We start from the raw sequence: 19,952 nt of genomic DNA on the forward strand, positions 1-19,952 counted from the left end.
ACACACATATACACATATCACATTTTGTTTATCCATTCATCCACTGATAGATATTTGGGTTGTTTCCACACTTTGGTTGTTGTGAATAATGCTATCAACATTGGAATACGACAAAGGATTTCATGAACACAGATGCTATGAAGATTAGAGGACAGCATCAACAAATTATCAACATATTTGACCAGAGCAACTAGGCAAAAGAAAGAAATAAAGGGCATCCAAATTCAAAGGAGGAAGTCAAATTGTTCCTATTTGCAGTTGATATAATCTTATATATAGAAAACCCTAAAAGCTCCACCAAAAAACTAAGAACTGATAAACTCAGTAAAGTTGCAGGATACAAAATCAACACACAAAAATCAGAAGCATTTCTATACAGGTGCAACAAATTAGCAGAAGAAGAAATCAAGAAAGCAATCCCATTCTCAATAGATTTTTTTAAAACTTCCAAAAACAACTGTAGGAATAAATTTAACCAAGGAGGTGAAAGTCCTCTTTACAAGGAAAACTATAAAACATTGATGTAAGAAATTGAAGAGGTCACAAAAAAATGGAAAGAGACACCATGTTTGTGGACTGAAATAATTAATATTGTGAAGAAAACCATACTACCAAAAGCTATCTACAGATTCAATGTAATCTCTACACCAATGACATTCTTCACAGACATAGAAAAAACAATTCTAAAATTTGTATGCAACCACAGAAGACCCCAAATAGCCAAAGCATTTTTTTTCTTTTCTTTTTTTTTTTCTTTTTGAGACAGAGTCTCGCTCTGTCTGCCCAGGGTAGAGTGTAGTGGTGCAATCTTGGCTCACTGCAGCCTCTTCCTCCTAGGTGCAAGAGATACTTCTGCCCCAGCCTCCCAAGTAGCTGGGATTACAGGCACCCACCACTGCACATGGCTAATTTTTGTATTTTTATTAGAGACAGGGTTTTGCCATGCTGGCCAGGCTGGTCTCAAACTCCTGACCTCAGGTGATCCACCCGCCTTGGCCTACTAAAGTGCTGGGATTATAGGCATGAGCCACTGTACTCAGCCAACCAAAGCATTTCTGAGCAAAAAGAACGAAACTGGAGGCATCCTATCACCTTACTTCAAAATATGCTACAAAGCTATAGTACCCATAACAGCATGATACCAGCATAAAAACAGATATACAGACCAGTGGAACAAAATAAAGAACCCAGAAATAAATCCACATATTCACAGCCAACTGTTTTTCAGTAATGGAGTCAAGAATATTCAGTGAGGGAAAGGACAGGTTCTTCAATAAATGGTGCTGGGAAAACTGGATATCCATGTGCAGAAAAATAACACTAGGTCCCTCTCTTTCACCACATACAAAAATAAAATTTAAATGGATTAAAGGCTTAAGTATAAGACCTAAAACTATAAAATTACTAGAAGAAAATATTGGGAAAATCCTTCAGGACATTGGTCTGGGCAAAGATGTTTTGTGTAAGACGCCGAAATCACAGGCAACAAAAGCAAAAATAGACAAAGGGGATTATATCAAGCCAAAAAGCTCTACAAAGAAAAGGAAACAAGAGAGTGAAGAGAAAGCTTATAGAATGGGAGAAAATATTTCGAAACTATCCCTCCAACAAGGGATTTTTATAACCAGAATACACTAGGAATTCAAACAACTCAATAGAAAAAAAAGTGATTTAAAAATGGGCAAATGATCTGAACAGACATTTCTCAAAAGAAGACATACAAATGGCCAACAGGCATATGAAAAAAATCTCAACATCAGTAATTATCAGGCAAACGCAAATCAAAACCATAATGAGAAATCATCTCATCCCAGTTAAAATGGCTATTATTAAGAAGACAAAATAACAGATGCTGGCAAGGATACAGGGAAAGAGGATACTAGTTCACTGCTGGTGGGAATGTAAATTATTTAGTATAGCCACTATGGAAGACAGTATGAAGACTGCTCAAAACAGATCCACCACATGATCCAGCAATCCCACTGCTGGGTATATATCCAAAAGAAAGAAAATCAGTATACTGAAGAGATATTGCAAGCTACAAACGTTTATTGCAGCACTATTCACAACAGTGAAGATACGAAATCGACCTACGTGTCCATCAACAACCGAATGGACAAATAAAATGTTGTATATATCATACAACGAAATATTATTCATTCACAAAAAGAATGAAATCTGTTCTTCGCAGCAACATGAATGGAACTGGAGGTCATTATGTTAAGTGAAACAAGCCAGGCACGGAAAGACAAATGTTTTCTCACTCACATGTGTGAGCTAAAAAAACTGATCTCATGGAAGTAGAGTGTAGAATGGTGGTTACCAGCGGCTGAGGGGCTGGGGAGATAGAGGTTAACGGGTATAAAAATAGAGTTAGAAGGAATAAGTTCTAGTGTTCAATGGCACAATACACATCATAACTACAGTTAGCAATAATTTATTCATTATTTCAAAATAGCCAGAAGATGTGAAATGTACCCAACACAAAGAAATGATAAATGTTTGAGGTGATGGATATCCTAATTACTCTCATTTGATCATTACACATTGTATGCATGTATCAAAATATCTCATGTACCTCATAAATATGTACAATTATCTATCAATTTAAAAAGTAAAATTAAAAATACATTTAAAAACATGATATAAATACCTAGAAAAAATATTAAAAAGTGAATCAAATAAAGAGGAAATTCAAAATATCCTATAACTACTAAAGAAGCTGAATCAGCAGCTAAGAAATATCTCCACAAATAAGACACTAGGATCAAATGATTTTACAGGTGAGAGCTACCAAGTACTTGAGGTTCAGTTAACTCTAATCTTACATATTCTCCAGAGACGAGAAAGAGTGAAAACTCCTCAAATTATAATTATTAAAGGTTAGTTTAACATGATACCAAAACCATAACAAGGACAGGAAGGGAAAATTATCGGACATTCTTACTCATGAAATAGATACAAAATTCTAATCAAAAATGTTAGCAAACTGAATCCAACAATGTGTAAAGTAAGGCAATAATACGTCATGCCCAAGTTGGGTTTATCCCAGGAATGCAAATGATCTTCAGACCCAGGCTTGTGCAACAGGGTGATTGGTGGTGGTGTTTACAGAGAAAGGAAGCATGGAAGTCTGGGGCTAAGATCGCAAGAAGGAATATGCACCAAACATAGGGAGCTTTGACTACCCAGGTATGGCTGTCCAGGCAGCAACTGCCAGTGCTGGTCTGGAGACAGCACTGAGAATCACCAGAATAGATGTGGCACCACAAGTCCCACATGCAGGAAACTGAGTAAAGAGAGAAAAGGACCGGGTCTGAATCCTAGACAAGCTCAGTGTTTAAGGAAGAGGAAGAGGATTCCCTAAAAAGACTGGCCAGAGAATGAGGGAAAGAAAAATCCAGGAAGACAAGAAAGATGATGATTCAAAGCCATACAATGAGAGAAAAAGGGGACTGAAGAATTCCATCACTGGGGCCCACTATGACAGGACGGTTTCAGGATGTGGTGAGAGAAGAGGCCAGACCATTGTGAGCAGATGTGTGACTAGACAAGAGGAAACAGGAATAGGAAGCGTAGCTGATGCTTACAAGACTGGCTGAGGAGGGACACAGGGAGTATGCAAGGGCAAAGGGAGAAGTCAATGAGAGGATTAACAAACCTTAGACCATGGAGACAGGGAAAGGAGAGAGGGTGGTGAGAAAAAGTACAACATAGTTTTTGTGCTCCATATTTCCAGAATGGAAAGATCAACTGTTCTTTAGTCACAGTCCCAAGGCATCCTAATTGATGAGCGATAACTTGTTTTTGTTGTTAATTTTTAAGTTCAGGGGTACATGTGCAGGATATACAGGTTTGTTACATAGGTAAACGGGTGCCATAATGTGCCATCATCTCATCACCTAGGTATTAAGCCCAGTATCCACTAGCTATTCTTCCTGATGCTCTCCCTCCTCCCCATCACTCTCCAACAAGCTCCAGTGTGTGTTGTTCCCCACCATGTGTCCATGTGTTCTCAGCTCCCACTTATAAGTGAGAACATGTGGTACCTGGTTTTCTGTTCCTGCATTAGTTTGCTAAGGATAATGGCCTCCAGCTCCACCCATGTCCCTGCAAAGGACATGATCTCATTCCTTTTTATGGCTGCATAGTATTCCACGGTGTATATGTACCACATTTTCTTTATACAGTCCATTGTTGATGGGCATTTAGGCTGATTCCACGTCTTTGCTATTGTGAATAGTGCTTCAATGAACATACAAGTGCATGTATCTTTGTAACAGAATAATTTATATTCTTTTGGATATACATCCAGTAATGGGATGGCTGGGTCAAATGGTATTTCTGCCTCTAGGTCTTTGAGGAATTGCCACACTGTCTTCCACAATGGCTGAACTAATTTACACTCTCACCAACAGTGTAAAAGCATTGCTGTTTCTCTACAGCCTTGCCAGCATCTGTTCTTTTTTGACTTTTTAATAACAGACATTCTGACTGATGTGAGATGGTATCTCACTGTGGTTTTGATTTGCATTTCTCTAATGATCAGTGATGTTGAACTTTTTTCATATGTTTGTGATGACTTGCTTCTGAGGTTGATTATGCTTCTGAACTTTGGCAAACGGCAACAGCCTCCATCCAGTGACCATGCTTCTATGGTTAAAGGTGAACCAGTCCCTGAAAGCCCACCTATCCCCAACCTCCACATTTACCTAAATAAAGAAGGTAAGAAGCAGAAGGTATTGAGGAAAGGCCCCAGGGGACATGAGTATAAAAAGCTAAAATGGGGCCATGGGTCTTGGACAAGAGGGAATACACTGGCCCCCTGGGAACAGAGGAAAGGAGTAGGCTGAAAACAAGACACTGCAGCAGTCGCACAGCCGCTTACAACTACCCTTCAGGTCACATGCACAGAGAACTGGAGACTTGGAAAGGCTGCATGATTTGTATAGGAGCCAGGAATCAAACCACCTCTGTCTGACTACAAGGCTGATGTTCTTCAACACAGCCTCCCCAGCTGTCCTCCTTTAAACTTTGATAGCATTTCTGGGATCATCTCATGTCACTTTCCACACTCTGGCTTTCAGTCGTTATATGTGGGTTTGTTTCACTTACATCCACCTTACTCTAGAATTGAAGTTCTTTGTGAAGCCCTACAGGTTGTCACATGGCAAGTAGTTACTGAAGAAGTGAATACATTTATAATGACCAAATCTGTTACATGCCAACTTGCTTTCAACAGTGCTTTTGCAAATGTCCTTTCTGACTGATACAGTCCATCCCCACTCCAATCTTCTGTGCAGCATGCATGTACTCAGCACTCCTCTGCCATAGACATTACAAAGGCAAGGCCACATTGCACATCTCATTTACCACAAGCTCCAAATTAGCAAATTTAGTCTTACTAAAGAGATTTCACCATCTTTGCAGGTATGAGACCAAAAAGCTCTTCTTACCTGAATTTTGATGGGCCAGGTGAAATTACTGACATAAACAAAGAAAGTGATATTTGGGTGGTTGCGAAAATCAAACTTCTCATTAGAGAAACTATCTTTGTACTCCTTAATGTTGGTTTTTGAAACAACAGGCATCTCTTCTCCAGCCTGGGTTCCAGCTGTTAGAAGAAAAACATGAAAGAGAAGACACATTTTTTAGGGGGTAGGGGGAGAACAGAATCTGGCCTCATTAATAATAAGGACAACAGCATTTATCAAACATTTCCTGTGTTCCAGTAATAGCCTTTAAGAGCTCAATCTCATTTAATCCTCACAGTTGCCCTATTGTTATCTTCATTTACAGATTGGGAAATTGAGGTTCAGAGAAAGTAAGTAACTTCCCTCAAGTCACATAGCCAGCAAGAAATGGAGATAAGATTTAAAGCTAGGCAGGTTGATATACAAGCCTATGCCCCTAGCCAAAATGGCTTTACCAGCCGGGTGCAGTGGCTCACACCTGGAATCCCAGCACTTTGGGAGACCAAGGTGGGTGGATCACCTGAAGTCGGGAGTTCGAGACCAGCCTGACAAACATGGAGAAACCCTGTCTCTACTCAAAATACACAATTAGCCAGGCGTGGTGGCGCATGCCTGTAATCTCAGCTACTCAGCAGGCTGAGGCAGGAGAATCGCTTGAACCCGGGAGGCGGAGGTTGCGGTGAGCCAAGATCGTGCCATTGCACTCCAGCCTGGGCAACAAAACTGAAACGCCGTCTCAGAAAAAAAAAAAAAAAAAAGGTTTTACCAGGAATCCATGTAACTCCCTTCCACCCTTGCCCCACCCCCAAACAGGCGACACACATGATCATGAAAATACAGACACCAGTAGAATCCTATCAACAAGCACTGGCACTCACTTTGCCAACACCACTTCAATTCCTTTGCATTTCTCCTTTACACCTCCTTGGCAATGTGCCAGACTCCCATGCCAGTAATGCTGATGTACCGCTCACTGCCTAACCCGCAGTAGCAGGGAGGAGAGGCTCAAGGGGTCACTCAATCCTCCCTTCTACCACCAGCTACCATGGTATTTAAGTCCTCCTAATCTGGTATAACTCCATCCTATTCCCAGACAGTCCTTCAATGTTCCACATTCTCCCTCAGCCAGGAATTCAAGTGCTGATAAAGATTAATGAAATGGACTTTTTTCCATGTCTGAGTTAGACCCTGTGATTAGAGCCCAGATTATCACGTCTTCATTGAGACACTCATTGCAAATCTTTTTTTTTTTTTCTTTTTTTGAGATGGAGTTTCGCTCTTGTTGTCCAGGCTGGAGTGCAATGACACAATCTTGGGTCACTGCAACCTCCGCCTCCCAGGTTCAAGCAACTCTCCTGCCTCAGCCTCTTAAGTAGCTGGGATTACAGGCATGCGCCACCACACTCAGCTAATTTTGTATTTTCAGTAGAGACGGGGTTTCACCATGTTGGTCAGGCTGGTCTTGAACTTGTGACCTCAGGTAATCTACCTGCCTCAGCCTCCTAAAGTGCTGGGATTACAGACATGAGCCACGGCCCAGCTCACTGCAAATCTTTCGCATGCCTGGAGATGTTGCCTTTCTCCAAAGACTCTGATAATTCAGACTTTTTCTTAAAAGTCTCTCCTCATTGCGAGTTTCTGAACTTTTCTCAAATTCAACACAATGTTTTAAGACGATAAATGTAAGTGGCATGCACAAGGTAATATTCTTATTTTGCATCACTCTAATTGGTTTGTGTTTTTGATTTTAAAACAAAACCCAGTATTGTAATAGTAATAATGATGATAAAATATAGTTACCATTTACCACATTTCAAGCATTACATTGACTACTTCATTTATTATCCCATTTAATTCTCATATCACTCTACTTGGGAAGGTTTTTTTTGTTTGTTTTTAAAAATTTTTTTTTTTTTTTGAGATGGAGTTTCACTTTGTCACCGAGGCTGGAGTGCAGTGGCGTGATCTCGGCTCACACCAACCTCTACTTTCAAGGTTCAAGCAACTCTCCTACCTCAGCCTCCTGAGTAGCTGGGATTACAGGCATGTACTTCCACGCCTGGCTGATTTTTGTATTTTTAGTAGAGACGGGGTTTCACCATGTAGGCCAGGCTGGTCTCGAACTCTTGACCTCAGATGATTTGCCCACCTTGGCTTCCCACAGTGCTGGGATTACAGGCAAGAGCTATCACGCCCTGCCAGGACAGTGTTTTTACTATCCTACTTTATACAGGAGGAAACTGGCTCAGAAACCTTAAGTAACTTGCCTAACAGCACGGTGCAAGTAAATTTAATGGACAAATTTCAAACCAGTATCTACTTGTTGAGTTATCAAGTAGTGCTTATCCTTTTTTCTTTTTCTTTTTTTTTTTTTTAAGAGATGGGATCTTGTTCTGTTTGCCCACACTGGAGTGCAATGGCACGATCATGGCTCAGGGCAGCCTCCAACTCCTGGGCTCAAGTGATCCTCTCATCTCAGTCTCCTGAGTAGTTGGCATTACAGGTATGCGTCACCACACCCGGTTTTTTCTTTTTTTTTTAGAGACAGGTCTCACTATGTTGCCTAGGCTGGTCTTAAAACTCCTGAGCTCAAGCAATCCTCCTGCCTCAGTCTCCCAAAATGTTGAGATTAAAGGCATGAGTCACAGCACTTGCCCTTCATCCTTTATTTCTTTAGATTTTCTACACAGTAGATCTTCAGTGAATCACAGTAAGACAGACAGTAAGAGCTGCGCTTTTAGAGCTTAATGTAATTCCCAAGTTACATTTCTCTGCACCTACTGAAATTTCATTTTATTTAAAATGTTTTCATTTATTGAAACAATGAATCATTTGAATTTTTCACTTCTGAAGCATGGATGTAGACAATGACGGTAGTGCCAGTGGCCACAGCAAGAACAGAAACAGTGATGGTGGGCTAAGGTAGTAACCACACAGAGCCTGACACCACAGCAAGCTCTGGTAGGTATAACCTAATTTAATCTATACAACAATTCTAAGAGGTAAGTATCATGCTCACTTTACAGATGAATAAAATAATGTTAAGGTTTACAGAGGGATTTAGACACTTGCTCAAGGTCTCATAGTTAATAAGTGGCAAGGGTGGTTTCAAACCAGTCTGTCTCCTAAGCTCGCTTTCTCAATTCCTATATTACATTTCTTAATCTATCACACCTCCATTTGGGGGGTCTTCTCTAGGTGTGTCTTTACCTGAGAAGCTGGCAGCCCAGGTGATATTGAGGTTGAAATTCTTGGAGGCATTGATGAACATGTCCAAATCCCTGTTTTGCTGATGCGAGGTACAAATTATTAGAAAATTAATTAAAAGTTTCTAGATTTTAAAATAAAGCAATAAAGTTTACTCCTCTAAACGTTCTTAATAACAAATATTTCATGATGTCTTTAGAGAAACTCACAGAAGAATTAGCAAAATTTCTAACCAATTTTCCTTAATACAAGCACATATCCCAATAAAATTTCATTCCCTCCCATTAAAGTATACGTAATTTAACGCTTTATCAAATGCCTAACTGCACGAGAAAGTGCCTTTTAAAAAGACCCCTATCAGAGCACAATGATTTGCATCTTCTGACCTGTGCTGGGGAATCAGCCTCCTAAAGATTCTCTGGGCAGCTGTTTTCAAATGTCTGAAGTTCAAATGTCTGTCTATCAATAAAACACTTGATCAAGTGCCCTAAATTATATGTATTTATAACTGAAGCCCATGTAATTCTAAACTCATAGATTATATACAGTGTAAAACTTCTCCAAAACTTGAAACAGCCTTTAAAAAAAGCATATAAAGCCGAAATGTACTTAATTTAAAAATAATTTTATTATATTCATGATTTGAAAAATACTTTTCTCTTACTAAAAATATTATTTCAAGAGAAATATGATTGAGTATGGTTTCTTAGTTTTGAAAACCTTGTCTACCACTTTATAGCAGTTCACAGGGCTAATCTAACTTAATTTATTTTGATCCTTGGTCTTAATGACTAATAAAGATATTGCTGAGGAATCAAGCCAATGGAGGAAGTGTACTGTCGGTGATATTAGGTAAATTAAAACATTAATAATTAGTCAAACTGAAATTTTACTAGTACATTTCTTAACTGGGGTCAAATAATTATTTCTGCAAACTAATCAATGTTGTATTTTTATCTTTTACAGAAGAATCCAACTGTACTGAAATTATTCATTTTTAAAAGATCTTGAGAGGTTAGAATAAGATTTTTAAGGGTGTTGTTTTGATCACTTTAATAGCACAAAATCACAACAATGGAAACATTTCCAAACAGCTATTTTAAAAATGTGATCATTAAACCAGAAATTTTCCTCACAAAGCATTTACCTTTTCATTTACTGATAAGACCTCACCTTCATCTTGAAAGGACAGCTCAAGTGTTTACTTATTTGTATTTAGTATTTGCTGGCAGCACACAACTAACAATTACAATCATCCCTTGGTATACGTGGGTCATTGGTTCCAGGACTCCCTGAGCATGCCCAAATCCACACATACTCCAGTCCGCAGTCTGCCCATAGAACCCTTGCATATGAAAAGTCCACCCTCCGTATACTCAGGTTTCACATCTTGCAAATACTATATTTTCATTACACGTTTGGTTGAAAAAAGTCTGCGTATAAGTGGATCTTCACAGTTTTAACCTGTATTGCTCAAGGGTCAACTATATGTCTTTCCACAGAAAGAATCAATAAACTTAAAATCCTTGTGCTTTTATAGAAGACAGAACATATGCATTTGGATAACTCTAGTAAGTATTCTGTTAAGATAAACTGGGAAATCCAGAAAGGTCCAAATATTTTCATGGTCACTTCCCACCTGGTTAAGAAGTATTACAAAGATTCTACCATATTTAATTTTTTAATGAAATTAATAGGATCAAGTACATCCTGAAAGATTTTGAGCACTTCAAGCACTTGCTTATGAGGCAGTGAATACACTACATGTGTGGTACTTTTGTTATAATCTTATTCTAAAATCTTTAGGAAAAAAATTCCAGTCAATACAGCCACTCAAATGATATATTAATACTTATAGTTTTTCCATAAAATAATTCATTTAAAGTAATTTATTATTTTTACTTAAAAAGCAATTTACTTTTGAGAATGTATCTTTTCTAGTATATTTTTTCTTAATTTTATCATTGAAATAGAATATTAAAAACAAATCCTATTTTCATTTACTTGTATAGTAAACATACCACACTATAGATTTTCTTCTACTTTTAAAATTAAATTTAGCAATGTTTATAGATAACATTTGTTAACAAAGCAATATACTTTGGCTTACTGTCATATTGTTTTCCATGTATTATTTGTCACATTTATTGTCAATGGAATTTTGTAATGGTAAATGGCTTTGCGTATGTTCATGAGAAGTAAGGAATCTCCAAGGAAGTTCCTAAATAATTTACCATTAAGTTTAGCAAAATTTCTTTAAATACTGAAGTGGGTACTGCGTGGCTTTATATTTCATTGAAGAAGCTGTACAGGTGCATCTTCGTGTTCTGGATGCTTCAGTTTTAAATGTCACGCAGTGTGGCCTTCCTTCCACCACTAGGTAATACCTTAAGGCAGGTTGGGTTTCATCATTAATAACAGCAGATAAGAAATCCACATTTTACACACATATTTTAACAATTTAAAGTACTCCTGGCTAAATTCTTATTGGACCCCACTAAGCCTTTGCTGTTTTGCCTCCTAATGAGGCTAAGAACTCACTCTAGGAGCAGAAATGTCCCCTCCTTTGCTGTCTGATTGGGGCTGCATCACTGGCATTTCAATCAGCAGAGTCTTTAAGCCTCTGGTCACTCTTGAGAGAGTAAATCCAGGCTCTGGTGTCTGCCCTCTGATGGTGGAGTCCCCTTTCTGTATGAGGCCATGATGGGCTGACAGGCAGAGTAAGTACGTGTGGAATCAATGTCAGTCTGCGTCTAAGATCCTGGTAAATCTTATTAACACCACTTTTGCCTTTTACGTGGAAAGGAGATGATACAGATTGTAACATTTCTTTCCTATACCTCTAGAGATCATCTCGTATACTCCAGTCTGGAGAGCACTGCTAAGGCAGTACTTCTATCCATAATGACCAAGAAAGAGATCCATACAAATTCAAAAGAAAATAGGAAGACTTTAAAAAATCTTACTTCATCAGGAGTAGCCACAAAATTGATAGCTGTGTAATAGCGGTCATCTTCCTGGGATAGACTAAAAGTGAACTGATAGTCAATAAGAAGAGTATCTATGGAAAGAAAGAAATGCATATTTAAAAACTAAACACACACACAAAATAGAACAGGTCTTTAGAGATACAGGCTGCTTTTCTTATAAAGTAATGAGGAAAGCACTTTAACTCACCTGCACCTAGGTTCCTCAAAGAAAATCAAGTCTGTGAGCAGTATCATTTTATTTGGGTTAACCCATCAAACTGCTTTAAAGAAACGACCAGTTGTACAGTTTCAGCATAATATCAAATAACATCCATAATTATCTGAAAAGGCTATTACTATACCCTTTTCCAACTGCATGTCTGGTAAGGCCAGGTTTTTTTCATGTGTTTAACCAAAAAGATGTACTGCAACAGACTGAATGCAGAAGCAGACATGAGATTACCACTGTCTTCTATAAAGCCATGGCATTAGCGTTGGATTCTAATAACTTCAGGGCTGCATCTGACTGTAATTTTAATATCTCCATTCCAAATAACTAATGATGTTAAGTCGTTTTTAATGTGCTTATTGGCCACTGTAATATCTTCTTTCATGAAATGTCTTTTCAAATATTTGCCTGTTTTTAACTGGAATTGTCTTCTTATTCAGTTGTAAGAAGAGTTCCTTGTGTATTTTGGATACAAAGTCTTTATCAAATATATGATAATCTGTCAATATTTTCTCTAGTCTGTGGCTTTTTATGGTTTGGATGGTTGTTTCCTATAAGTTTTAAATTTTTATATAGTTTCATTTTAAATTTTTATATAGTTTCTCATTTTAAATTTTTATCTAGTTTCATTAATCTACTTTTTGTTTACGAATTATGCTTTTAGAAACATATCTAACAACTTTTCCCCATGGAAGGTCAAGATGTTTTTCTCTTGTTTTCTTTTAGAAGTTATATGTGTGTATATACATATATATATAAAGTCACATTCACAGGTTCCAAGTACACATGAATTTTGAAGGGATGTTATTCAACCCAGTACAGCAGGTATATAATTACAATGGATATGCCGTAACATTAACTCTTTTTTTTCTGGTTCCATACTCTGGTCTACCACGTGCATTCTCCCATAAAGAGAAAACACATTTACCCATAAAAACCCGGTGACCTTGCCAGACTGACCTTTCACCCCAAGGTGGTTAACACAAATCAGTTCCAGACAGAATGACAAAAACTTCAACCATATTTTAAGAATTCTGTTTTTGATCTATATCCTAAAACACGAAATATGATGACCCCAACTAGGTAATGGCAAATAAAGTTTTAAGAGAACATAACATGGAAAGACAGAGATGCATGCCTCTCTACTCTCTCCTGCTATCTGCTATGGACACATTAACGTTAACCCCAAACACAATTAAAACAGCTTAAAATAGTGCTCCTATATGTAGTAAACTTGAATATAAACATATCAAGTCAGGGAAGACTTCATTGGTGGTTGCTATAGTCCTATAGCACTTACCATTCTCAAACCAGGTTAAACAATGAAGTTTTACTGAACTGCTTTGCTTCTAGAAATAAGAATTGCAAAACCACTTACAATAACATGTTCCTTTGAGAGGGTTTCCCTGGTATCGATTTTCTACCTCACATCTGGGGGAAAAAACAAAGACTATTTTATACTTCTATTTAAGAACAGACGCTGAATTCATTTTAAAACCAAGCAGATCCTTTTATATAAAGTACAGATAGTCTGGAGCCATTATAATTGCATCCTTCACCATAACTCAGCTCAGGTAGTCTAGGAAGAGCACGCATGTTTCAATACTGACTGCTCAGCAGTTCACACACCAACTATATGAGGACAATTGACAAGCATTTGCCAAAGCAATGAGAAAAATCCAAATGTAATACACCTATTTACTATAATGAAAAACACATTTTCAATTTTGTGTGGACCACTTCTAAAAGTGCAGTCAAAACATTTTTCAAATACTAATTTCTCACTTCTTTCTTATGTTCCCTGGATAAACTAATTCTCTTCTTTAAACACAGTGAGAGAAGACTAAATACCAAGAATCACTGTTTTTTTAAACCCTGGAGTAAGTGTTCACCAGTCTGTAGAAAAAAAATATGTTCTCCTCAGAAAACAATTTCCCTATAGATATCATCTATAAATATCAGCAAAACCCAGCCTCCCACTTCACAAAGCCATTTAGGTAAACACAACAGCTATGCATAAAGAGGAAAGGGCGGGAAGCAGGTGACAGCCTTTCCCAGGCAGGCATGCTGTGTCCCTTCAGCCAGGGTGATGAGCAGCACCTGCCTACATCTGTGATCTTGAAGGAACTTGAAAGTCTTACTTGATGCCACCTCATGTCTTTGTTGCATCAGCTAACTGAGGGTAAGAGTGATTAATTTTGCTCGATCACATTTTTCTGTTTAAAGGAATGTGGACCTAAAAGTTAAATTTAACCTTGGATTAGACTTTTCTTCACATATTGGCTTTAGGGCAACATGAAACTAGTAAACATATATGCAGATATAAACTAAAAAGGTAGACAGACCAAACCCTGCTGCGTAGCACTAGCGATGACGTCTCAATCACTGGTGGCATTATTACTACTGTTATTTAAGAAATAATGATGTTTGGCTGGGCATGCTGGCTTACACCTATAATCCCAGCACTTTGGGAGGCCAAGGCAGGTGGGTCACGAGGTCAGGAGATTGACACCATCCTGGTTAACATGGTGAAACCCTTTCTCTATTAAAAAACATAAAAAATTAGCTGGTCGTGGTGGCGGGAGCCTATAGTCCCAGCTACTTGGGAGGCTGAGGCAGGAGAATGGCATGAACCCAGGAGGCAGAGCTTGCAGTGAGCCGAGATCACGCCACTGCACTCCAGCCTAGGCAACAGAACAAGACTCCATCTCAAAAAAAAAAAAAAAGAAATAATGATGTTTACAATGATTAATCGGCTCAGTGTTTTGATACTAAACACTTTTAAGTCTTCTCTTGAGAATGAGTAAATGCGGATGCATGCGTTTTATGAGGTTTCCCCATGAGACAGCCCGGTCGGTATACACTGATTGAGGAACTATCTTTCCTGTTTCAACTTAACAGGACACCAAAAACAACTATTGCTAGTCCCACTATTGACAGATGAGGGGAACAGTGATTTGCCTCAAGAGCACCTTGCTCAGTGGAGGCAGGGCCAGGTCTGAAACCTTAAACGTGCTTGATGCTGCTGCACCTGCATCCTCATGGATGGGGACTCCAAACCCTCTCCAGGAAGATGCCTGACATGCTTCAACAAGGAAAATGCTAGAGTAACAGTAAATGTTAAAGGTAAGAGGATCATTTCCACAATCAGACAACCAAACACCAAATAAATGCCATCACCAAAACACCAGCTCTTCCAACTCTACTCTTTGGGAAAGAGTACAATCTCTTCACATGACAAAAATCAAGTAGTTGCTGAAGTTAAAATGACTAATCCAAATGAACAACCCAGGAAATGTCAGTATCACTTAAACAAAAATGTGAATTCAAGAGCCATTAAGGAACTGCTGCTAACTCGACGACCTCCTCAGTTTGGGGATTGACCTGTCTGAAGTAGAATGGGCAAAATTTCAAACTAATCAACCCAGGGATCCCTCAGAGTCCACAGCAACAAGACACAGGAAAGCGGGTGGCTCTCAGGATGGGGTTCAGGCAGCTGCACAGCCTCTTGGTCCTCCCTGGTGGTCCAGGGAGTGTGGTACTCACAGCTGGCACTCGTCCCCCTTGACGCCCTTGGTGGTGCAGAAGCACTTGCCCGTGTTGGTGTTGCAGAGCGACGCGTGCCCATTGCACTTGCATGCTGCAGAGAAGAAAAACGAATGGAGGTCACAACTGGCTTAAAAAATTCTGACTATTGGAGACTTTTTCCAAAACAAGCAATTTTATCTGAATTGAGTTCAGTAGGAAAGACAGATTAAAGTAAGAATATTCAATGGGCAAGATTCATGATTTTTCAGCTAATGATAATAATGTATAGGTAACATTAAAGGAACCAAAATCAAAGGACAGGAGGAAAGTAAATGCTGGTATCCACTGCCTTCTGAAGCAATGACTATTCTGATCTTTTCAATAGACTCTCTTTTTCACTGCTACGATTCTTTCATTCATTCAACAAATATTTGTGAAGCATCTCTAGAATGTCAGGTGCCGGGTGTGGGGACACAGACATAGCCACTGCCCCTAGGAAGGTGCTCTGGAGGTGACTGTCCTCTGAAGGAGGGTTGGTCTTGGCTGAGGTGCCTTCTCCACGATGGCCACATTTGGAATTACCGCAGGACTCAGAACCAGGATCCAATGCCAAGGTCAGCGCTTTAGGGGCCCTCAGGACGCGCCACCCTTGCTTCACCTTCTTTTTTGCCTTTACAGAAAATAGTTCTTCCCATCTCCTTCCTCTGGCCATCTCAAAATCTCTCCTTTTATCATCCAACATAATACAAGCTGTGATAAATTATACTCCAGTTGAAGAAAATGAAAGGTTTTTTGGTCAACACCTTTTCACTTTATACCCTGTTTTGCTGGTGAATAAATGAAAGGCATTCAGTTGGAGAGAGGTATGCTTTAAAAATAAATCCTTTGGGGAAAAAAATCACCCAAAGAAAACTATAAAACAGAATAGTGCAGAGATTAACAGAATGGATGCTGAAGTCAGAATCATGAGTGTTTGATGCTTGGCTCTGTTGAGACTGGGGGAAGGTGTGTAATTTATTAGTGAAAAGCAAAGGCCTTACATCCGTCTGCCTGGGTTTGAATCCAGCCTACTCTACTTGGCTCTTCTGTCACTCTGGAAATGCTACTTAACCTTTCTGAGTCTCAGCTTCCTTGTCCATATAATGGGGATTACAACAGTACCTATCTCACAGGGGTGTTTTTGATGATATGTGTATGATGTCTCAAACACAGTAAGCATTCAAGAAACCATAGCTACTATCCTTACCTAAGGACTATACGATTTTAAGAAGAAAACATCAAAGACTTGGTGCCATTTGCAGTATTCTTTTTTTTTTTTTTTTTGAGACAGGGTCTTGCTATGTTGCCCAGGCTGGAGTGCACTGGCGCAATCTCGGCTCACTGCAAGCTCTGCCTCCTGGGTTCACACCATTCTCCTACCTCAGCCTCCCGAGTAGCTGGGACTACAGGCACCCACCACCATGCCTGGCTAATTTTTTTTTTGTATTTTTAGTAGAGACGGGGTTTCACCTTGTTAGCCAGGATGGTCTCGATCCCCTGACCTCGTAATCCGCCTACCTCGGCCTCCCAAAGTGCCGGGGCTACAGGCGTGAGCCACCACGCCCGGCCAATTTGCAGTATTCTAAACACCATGCTTTCTACTGTGGATTAGGACTCTGAAAAAGAAGGCAAACTCTAAGTTCTATACAATTGTACTCAGGCCCTGTAGATCTCACAGAGGAAAATGTGATGCTTCCACAATGTAGCTGCAGATGTGGGGATGATGGCATCTGGAAGTACAACCAGCCCAGTAGTTAAGGTCAGCACAGACTGGACGTGGTTCTCAGCTTGGCCATATCTCACTGTGAGACCCTGGGCAGTTTACGTGATCTTGGGGATAATAAAAGCACCTGTATCTTGAGTGGCTAACAGCATAATGCCTTATACACTCTACCACTTTGTTAGGTACTCTAGTTACTGTCTAACGGATAAAGTCCATTCACAAAGAGTGGGAAAACATTTTTACCAAGCACCTTCTAATCTGAGCAAGAACTTTTACTTAGGAGTAGTGGGGAATGGCATTAGAAGGGTAATAAGAATTGCCCATGTCTACTGAGTATTGACTAGTATCCTGCAGAATGTGTGTCATGTACTGCTCTGCTTTCATCTCAACAACCACCCTATTATTATGAGGAAACTAAACCCCAGGGAGAGTAAGGGACATACAGCTAGAACACTGCCTCTCTCCTGGCTGGTCTTGGACTAGATTCTGAAGGGTCATGCCAAAGAGTTTGGAGTTGGGATCTGGGAAGTAGGTAGAGATTTCCCTATGTTTACTTTTCCTGCTCAGAACTTTGAAGAGTCTTTCAACTATAGTACTCATTATGTTTTTCAGCTGGAAACTAGAATAAAAAAAGCAGTTCATAAGTATTACCTGTCATAATTTTTGATATCATAATAAAATGTCCTATTGCTTGCAGGCTTCTATTTGACATAAAAGGAGAAACACAGGACTTTTTTTTTTGAGACTGAGTCTCACTCTGTTGCCCAGGCTAGAGTGCAGTGGCGTGATCTTGGCTCACTGCAACCTCCACCTCCCAGGTTTAAGCAATTCTCATGCCTCAGACTCCTGAGTAGCTGGGATTACAGGCACCCACCACCACGCCCAGCTAATTTTTCTATTTTTAGTAGAGATGGGGTTTCACCATGTTGGCCTGGCTGGTCTAAAACTCCTGACCTCAAGTGATCCACCAGCCCTGGCTTCCCAAAGTGCTGGGATTACAGGCGTGAGGCACTGTGCCCAGCCAACATGGGACTATTTAAATCTTTAAAATACACTAGAAGTATTGAGGAGCCTGGCTCCTGGTTAAAAAGCCTCTGTGTGATTTTTTAGACCTGACCATAGGCAATGACATAGCCTTTACCTGGCTGCCCCGGGGGAAGGGGGACCTCCCTACAGGCAGAGCGTGACCTATGAGGTGGGCCTGAGTGTGGGGCTCTGAGAGAGGTGCAGTTAAGGACTCAGGTCTACCTCATGGGTCACCCTCCTTCACATGTTTACATTCCTAGCCCTGGAGCCTTCATTCCCAGGCTCCCCATCTGAGGCCTTGGGCTGAGGTCTTCTTCAGGCGCCAAGGCCTCCTGATGAGGGGAAGAGGGGAAATTCAGAAGACACTTTCCTAACTGACTCCAACTCAGGACTTTCCTACTCCTAGCCCTTACACCTTGCCCTCCCCACAACCTTAGGGTCCATATACTGCTGGAACCTTTTGTCCGGGGCTCTCTCCTCAGTGAGACGAGCCCCAAGACTCCCAGGTCTGAGCTGATCCCTCTGACTATTGACCTGTGCCCTGTTCAATGGGAGGAAAGGAAACAGGGGAAGTTGGTACTTTCTCTGGTTTTGGGCCCTTGTTTATACCACTGCAGAATGTGGTCAAAGGCTTAACTCTAACATTTTTGGCTTGTTGCTTTAACCAGCTACACTGAAACCTTGGTTCTTTCTTTCAGCTCAGCTGAGCCTCTGACCAGTATGATTTAATAAGAAATGTGGTATCCAAAACAAAGTGGCTTTTTTCCTCCTACTCAAGTCAAATAGAAGTACTGTGTTCCACACCGATTTGCCATGAGTAAATCTGACCAATTTGACTTACGCTGACATTTCCCTCCGTTGGTGGGATCACCGTAGAAGCCAGATATGCAGGTCTCGCAGTGCTTGCCTGTGGTCAGGTTCTCACATTTCTCACAGATGCTCTGATTGATGCATTTACTGTGGCCATTGCATTGGCAAGCTGGAAGAGAAAGAGTTTCAAGGGGTCTGTACCATGGAAGAACTGCATGGAGTAAGTTCAATAAGATTTATCTGCAACTATCTCTGTAGTTAATTTATCTTTGATAAATCATCAAAATTGGCCCATTAAAAACTAATTTGAGAAATAAGATAAAAAATACCAAAGAAGAGCTAGTCCAGGAAAACTGAAAATGTATCACAGCAAGGTGAAAGCCCATAGTGATGCTAAAAAATATTTTTTGTTTTTATTCACTAAAAAATAACATATGCTCATGACAGTATATTTAAAAAATAGAAGGATGGGAAAGATCATATACAATCCAACCACCCAGAGACCACTGTTCACATTTGATATATTTTCTTCTGGTATTTTTCTATACAGTGTTACACAATTATGTTCATATTAATATTCACCTTTCTTTTTTAACTTAGATCACAATTATTTTACTACATTATTTCATTAATTATAAACAAAACTTTAAATGGCAGAATGATTTTGATGAATCTTAACAGTTATTTTACCATTCCCTTATATTCTAATATTTAGTTTGCTTTACATTTTTCATTATTAGAAAAATAACCATCTTTATGGATAAACATTTCCACAAGTGGGATTACTAAGACTCCTAATGGATATAAGGCTTTACAACTAGAAAGGAATATGAAGCTTGGACCTCTGAGGACTGCTCAGGACAGCTGCACAGGCTGTGCACTGCAGAACTCTAAGGTGGAATGGGATGGGGGAGATATTTACATAGTTGCACAACCTGCTCTGTAAG

The 19,952-nt window shown here is 39.6% G+C and overlaps 1 protein-coding gene across 1 annotated transcript in view; it reads right to left on the reverse strand.

Annotated features, from left to right (window-relative positions):
- The window catches only part of ATRN (attractin), a 124,415-nt gene that overhangs the window by 48,895 nt on the left and 55,568 nt on the right, over positions 1-19,952 (reverse strand). The window contains exons 19-23 of the mRNA XM_011943310.1: positions 15,426-15,519; positions 13,258-13,310; positions 11,648-11,742; positions 8,685-8,763; positions 5,457-5,614 (exon numbers count right to left, since the gene is read on the reverse strand). Of these exons, the coding sequence (XP_011798700.1) occupies positions 5,457-5,614; positions 8,685-8,763; positions 11,648-11,742; positions 13,258-13,310; positions 15,426-15,519 (479 nt within the window). The remainder of the gene's footprint in view (positions 1-5,456; positions 5,615-8,684; positions 8,764-11,647; positions 11,743-13,257; positions 13,311-15,425; positions 15,520-19,952) is intronic.

This window comes from Colobus angolensis, unplaced genomic scaffold (genome assembly GCF_000951035.1).
Source record: "Colobus angolensis palliatus isolate OR3802 unplaced genomic scaffold, Cang.pa_1.0 Scaffold219, whole genome shotgun sequence".
NCBI classification, from domain to species: domain Eukaryota; kingdom Metazoa; phylum Chordata; class Mammalia; order Primates; family Cercopithecidae; genus Colobus; species Colobus angolensis.